We start from the raw sequence: 7,041 nt of genomic DNA, 5'->3' as shown, positions 1-7,041 counted from the left end.
GACTAAAGAAATTTCACAAACTTAGCCCGAAAACTATAAGTAATTAACATTGGGTTGTATTAATTCCTGGAAACTTCCAATAAATTTTGGAAGATTTTTTATTTAACAATGTGTTGAGTATGAATTGGCTGTACTAAAATTTAAGTAATTGTTTGCTGCAATTTCCCTTGTCTGGGAAGGCTCTAGGAAATTAGTCTACACCATTTCCCCTATTTTATACCAATAAATTTGAAAGATAAACATTTTTGCATTGAATGGAATAGGAAATAAGTTTAATTGGAAAAAAACTCTTCAAATGCATAATTGTTTTAGACAATTTTAAGAACTTTTGACACATGCTTAAAAATTAAACCATACTATCTAGAAACTAATACTAGCATGAAACGAAAAAGTTAATTCTAGAGGATCAATAGCATAAGTAGAAATATTGCATTTATTTCAACTTGAATCCTTGTATGATTGCAAGCGTAGAACTCAATTTCACTAGGTTCCTTTTGAAAATGACATGTAATGCCTTCGAAAAAGGGCATGTAATACTAAAAGAAATGCTTTTTGATATTTGTTTATTAGTTAAAGCTAGTATCATCTTCAAGCTTGTTAGTGTACATGACGATAAGAAAATATAATTTTTTTATAAGGCAATTAATAATGTTTTAAAAAGAAGAGAATAGATGTCTTGGTTAAAGCTGGCATCATCTTCAAACTAGTTTGTATACATGAAGGTAGGAAAACTATAATTTTTTATAAAATAATTAAAAAAATTTCCAACGAAGAAAATTGATGTCATAGAAATTGTCATATTAATATATAAAAGCTACAACAACAACAACAACAACAACTCCCTAATTGAAAGCTAACCTACTTTAATAAATATTGTTAAAATTTAAAATTTGTAATCGTCAATGGGCCCTTGTTGTACTAGTGAAGTTGAAAGGCTCTAAATGAGCCCACTAGGGATCAAGTCTTGCTAAGTGCAAGGCTCCGACATCATAAGAAATGAGGCTGGGATCGTGCCCTGAAGGCCATCTTGCTTGCATGAAGGGTGATCTTGAAGTCTATCGACAGACTGCTGAAATTGAGGTGCGCTGGTCTCCACTGTCCCTTGGAGTAATTGCACGACTTGAGCCATTGTTGGCCTAACCATTTCATCTCTTTGAATGCATAATATGCTCGCTGTAACAGCCCTTCTCACCTCTTCAGCATCTGCCTCACCTGATATCCTTCCATCAACAATAGCCATCAGGTTTCCTTTGTGGAATTGATCGGCAGCCCAGGGAGGGAAGTAATAGCAGCTAGGCTGGGGCACAGTGAGGTCCACATTCCTTCGTCCTGCTATAATCTCCAGCAATGTCATGCCAAAACTATACACGTCCGCCTTGGGAGTGATGGGAATACCGGAGATCCACTCTGGAGCCAAATAACCTATCGTTCCTCTCGTGGTAGTCAGGACGCGGCTGAAATTTCTACCTAATAACTTTGCCAGACCAAAATCAGCTACCTTGGGACAAAAATCGGCATCAAGGAGAATGTTTTCTGGCTTAATATCACAGTGAATGATGCAATCCCTACATTCATCGTGAAGATAAGCTAGTCCTCGCGCAGTGCCCAACGCTATCTGAAATCTGGTTTTCCAACTTAATAATTTCCCTTGCACTTCTCCCTCTTTCCCACGGAGCAGAAAGGAGTCAAGAGAGCCGTTGGGCATGTACTCATAAACGAGTAGCCTTCGAGATTCCTCCGCACAAAATCCGAACAGCCTGACCAGATTCACATGTTGTATTTCACCAATGGTACTAATTTCTGCACGAAATTGCTTTTCAGTTCCTGCTAAACCCTCTAACCTTTTGACAGCGATGAGAGTTTTGTCTGCTAGAGTACCTTTGAACACCGAACCGAATGATCCTTTTCCCAGCTTATGCCTGAAATTCTTAGTTGCAACTCGCAACTTTCGGAAAGTGAATGCTCTAAGAGATGTGGGGACGTCATCCTCCTTTGCCATTCTTCCACGTTTCCACATAATAAACACGACCAGAACAAGAACAAGAACAAGAACAAGACCCGCAGCGCCCCCAGGAAGCAATATGTGAAGGCCAAAGGATTTATTTCTTGGCTTAGTTGTCGAACCTTGTAACTCAGAAGCTGCCAAACAGAGATAGAATGACTGGATGCCAGGGGACTCGTGCACATTCATCAAATCCCCAAACCACAATCGACAGACAGGAGGAGATGAGCTGCTGAGCCGAAAGGCCATGCACGAGCAGTTGTTGAGGCAGGCAAGTTGGCATCCACTCAGAGTTTGCTCCTTGCTATATGCAGCCGCTTCATCGTCGGCCAAAAGCTTGTCCTTCACTTCCAAAAAACCGTCGGTAGAATTTGTGAGAGAGCACTGCAATGGACTTCGCCGAACACAACCACTTAACCACCACTCTTGAGAATCCCAAGCATGGCTGTTTTGGGGCCTGAACCCCTGTAGACATGTACACGTGTCATTGGCATTGCCTGTGACATGAGCATTCAGCTGTGTATAGTCAATGCATGCTGCGTTAGCCCCACACACACCATAAACAATGCATTGATCCGTCGGTCCGAACGCATCCACCATCCACCCACCATTTTGTATCATATAGTACACCCAAAGTTCACCATTCTTTTTCAAACTTGAGTGTTCCATTATCATACCCTTGGTTGTATATGTGCAGTACATTCTTGAAGGAGGAAGCGTTACACACACTATTTTAACTTGGGAGCCTGCCGAGGCAAATCCTGGCATATTTGCGAAATATTTTCCGTTCCACTCTCCGCTAGACCAGTACGGACCACTGTTGTGAGAGAACGCCGAAAACTGAGTGCTTGCTGGTGAAGGATCCATTTGTAAATAGAAAGGCCCAGGTGCCGGATCAGAAGAGCTCTTCCAAGAAGTGAGTTTCATTCCTTTCCGCATCTTCATCCCTGGCAGCCATGTATCCACCGGATGTTGGAAACTTTCCCAAACTTTCCCGGCCCGTGTTCTTAGCAAAACCAAATTACCTGATTCCAACAAAGATGCCCGGGACGCCTTCAAGCTGTTGTCGGACGACCAAATTAATCGTCCACGTAAATCAAACAGTCGAAGATAACCATCTCTTGATAAATTTAAAACGCCGGGAATGTTTCTCACAGGATTTTCGCGGTTAGCTACCCATACAAATGTTTTCTCCGACACTTTGGCATACCAGATGCCAATATACCAGTTATTGGTTTTTTGGGGACTGAAAAATCCCAATGCAAAGGTGCCATTCTTCGAGACCAAAGTCTGATTTCCGACGAGGGAAGTCCCTACTGGAAGGCTGTCTCCCATGTCAGTTGTTGTTGATTGGCATTTATGCAGTAGAATATACAGAGCAAAGGGCAGGAAAGAATTCTTGAACCATGTTAGGGCTATAATCCGTTTCCTCGCCATTTCTAAATTCAATTGTAGAAGATTTCTGAGGGTTTATGGGAGTATAGATTCTACTATTTTTGCTGATCTTTTGGCATTTTTGCTGATCTGCTCACTGAATAAATGTTATTTGACTCCGAAACTAAATCTTGCTATATTGCTTATGTACTTTGATCCAGAAAATAATCCAAAATAAGATTTTATCCTGTTGAACTATTCCACTTTAAAAACATGGCACTGGCTATGCAGCGGACAAAATGGCCCGCGCATGCCATGCCTTCTCCATGGATGGCCCCCATGCCATGACGACACCGCCTTCCCTCCTGCTGCGCGAACGTACATCCACTGCCGGAACTGCCAATCACTGTCCAATCAAACCGTACACGTCCACCACGCCCATAGTTTTGTTTTATTCAATTGAATTATTTTTTAAGAAATTTGCAAAAAATGTATGTTGTTTAAACAAAAAAATATTATCAAAATAAATATTATCATTGAGATTTTTTTAAATTAAAGACATTTAAATGATATAAAAATATTATTTATGAAATAGGCTTCATCTCAAAATGAATTCAATTCAAGTTGTATATAATAACTTGATAGTAGTCAATTATTCAAGCATGAAAATATGATCTCATTTTTCTCAAACCCTCTGTGCCATCTCGAGTCCTTTTCAGACATTTTTTCATTTTTTTTGACAAGTCCGTTGGGATGGGGGATTTTTTTTATTTTTTATTTTTAAAATATGATTACATTTTTAAATTGAAACAATTTATTTTAATTTATTTTGTAATTTTTTATTTTAATTTTAATTTTAATTTTTAATAATAAGTATGACATCTTCTAAAGTTCAATATTTACTTAGTATATTTTTTTTTGAATGTTTTTAAGTTTTTATAGTTTGTACATAAGTAAAAATTTAATTCAAACTATAACTTATTGCTCAAATTTACAAAATAAAATGTATATAAATTACACACAAGTAAAAAAATTAAATTCAAACTATGTAAATATTTTATCTAGATTGACAATTTAATATATATTTATTCAAAATTTCATTTGATAGGTGTATTTTAGATTAATGTTTAATATCACATATCAAAAAAATTGTTAAAATATTTGATTATTTGATTAAATTTATATATTATTAAATTAAATAATAATAATAAACATACAAAGAAAATATACTAAGTAAATTTTATTAATTAAATTATAAAAATTTAAATAAATAAACAATTAATAAAACTTAAAATCATTATAACTTAATAATAATGTAGGTTAAAAAGATTAAAAATTAATAATAAAACTTAATAAACTTAATAATTTATAATATTTTTAACTTAAAAATTTAATATTATAATTAACTATTAATTTATTATTTCACAAATAAATTATTAATTATTAATTTTATTAATTAAATTATAAAAACTTAAATAAATAAACAATTAATAAAACTTAAAAATATTATAACTTAATAATGTAGGTTAAAAAGATTAAAAATTAATAATAAAACTTAATAAACTTAATAATTTATAATTTTTTTAACTTAAAATTTAATATTATAATTAACTATTAATTTATTTTATTTAAAGTTCAATCTTTTTTCATTCTTAATATTTTTAGAATAATTAAACATATAATATATGATACATAAGTAAAAATTTAATTCAAACTGTAACTTATTGTTCAAATTTACAAAATAAAATGTATATAAATTACACACAAGTAAAAAAATTAAATTCAAACTATGTAAATATTGTATCTAGATTGACAATTTAAAATATATTTATTCAAAATTTCATTTGATAGGTGTATTTTAGATTAATGTTTAATATCACATATCAAAAAAATTGTTAAAATATTTGATTATTTGATTAAATTTATAAATTATTAGATTAAATAATAATAATAAACATACAAAGAAAATAGACTAACTAAATTTTATCAATTAAATTATAAAAACTTAAATAAATAAACAATTAATAAAACTTAAAAACATTATAACTTAATAATGTAGGTTAAAAAGGTTAAAAATTAATAAACTTAATAATTTATAATGTTTTTAACTTAGAATTTTAAAATTATAATTAACTATTAATTTATTTAATTTATTATTTCACAAACATAACTTTAAAAATTGAAAAATAATAATAAATAAAAAATTATGAAAAAATATTAAAATAAATTATTTCAATTTTAAAAATATAATCAAACATTAAAGAAAACAATAACTTATTATTCAAAAACTTTAAATACATTATTAATTATTAATTTATTATCTTACAAATATAACTAAAAAAATAAATTATAAAAACATATTAAAATAAATTATTTCAATTTAAAAAATATAATCATACATTTTTAAAAAAAAACTTCCCTCCACCCCCATCCCCCCACAGAGTTATCAAAAAAATGAAAAAAATGTCCGAAAAGACTAGAGATGGCATGGACAGTCCAATCAAATATTTTAACAATTTTTTTGATATGTGATATTAAACATTAATCTAAAATACACCTATCAAATGAAATTTTGAATAAATATATATTAAATTGTCAATCTAGATACAATATTTACATAGTTTGAATTTAATTTTTTTACTTGTGAGTAATTTATATACATTTTATTTTGTAAATTTGAGCAATAAGTTATAGTTTGAATTAAATTTTTACTTATGTACAAACTATAAAAACTTAAAAACATTCAAAGAAAATATACTATGTAAATATTGAACTTTAGAAGATGTCATACTTATTATAAAAAATTAAAATTAAAATAAAAATAAAAAATTATAAAAAAAATTAAAATAAATTATTTCAATTTAAAAAAGTAATCATACTTTAAAAACAAAAAATCCCCCACCCGCAAGGACTTGTCAAAAAAAATAAAAAAATGTCCGAAAAGAACTCGAGATGGCACGAAGGGTTTGAGAAAAATGAGATCATATTTTCATGCTTGAATAATTGACTACTATCAAGCTATTATATACAACTTGAATTGAATTTATTTTGAGATGAGGCCTATTTCATAAATAATATTTTTATATCATTTAAATGTCTTTAATTCAGAAAAATCTCAATGATAATATTTATTTCGATAATATTTTTTTGTTTAAACCAACATACATTTTTTCCAAATTTCTTAAAAAATAATTCAATTGAATAAAACAAAACTATGGGCGTGGTGGACGTGTACGGTTTGATTGGACAGTGATTGGCAGTTCCGGCAGTGGATGTACGTTCGCGCAGCAGGAGGGAAGGCGGTGCCGTCATGGCATGGGGGCCATCCATGGAGAAGGCATGGCATGCGCGGGCCATTTTGTCCGCTGCATAGCCAGTGCCTAAAAACATATCCTTTAACAAACCTCTTTTGACTTTTTCCATGCACTTATTTTACAAAGAAATGATCAAAAAAGATTCCTAAGGACTAAATGTCAGCACAAAGGCTTTGGCTCTAGCTGCATGTTTAATAGGAGAGCGAAGTGCAGTCAATGGAGAAGTCGGCAGCGTGGGTGAAGTAATAGTTGTAAGATGACTTGACCTGAAATCTGAAGATAACATTGAAATAATGGCGGCGTGCACTACAATGGTATCAAAATCAACAATGACAAAATTAAATGCCACAA

At 31.6% G+C, this 7,041-nt stretch overlaps 1 protein-coding gene across 1 annotated transcript; it reads right to left on the bottom strand.

Annotated features, from left to right (window-relative positions):
• Positions 1-833: 833 nt before the first annotated feature.
• Positions 834-3,643, bottom strand: LOC131049177 (G-type lectin S-receptor-like serine/threonine-protein kinase At2g19130). The gene has a single exon (XM_059221742.1). It carries the CDS (start codon positions 3,437-3,439, stop codon positions 968-970), a length of 2,472 nt encoding a protein of 823 aa, XP_059077725.1. The 5' UTR covers positions 3,440-3,643; the 3' UTR covers positions 834-967.
• Positions 3,644-7,041: the final 3,398 nt, after the last annotated feature.

The sequence above is a fragment of the Cryptomeria japonica genome, chromosome 5 (assembly GCF_030272615.1).
Source record: "Cryptomeria japonica chromosome 5, Sugi_1.0, whole genome shotgun sequence".
Classification (NCBI taxonomy): domain Eukaryota; kingdom Viridiplantae; phylum Streptophyta; class Pinopsida; order Cupressales; family Cupressaceae; genus Cryptomeria; species Cryptomeria japonica.
The sequence above is the reverse complement of the archived record's forward strand: the minus strand, read 5'-3'. Positions and strand labels throughout refer to the sequence as shown.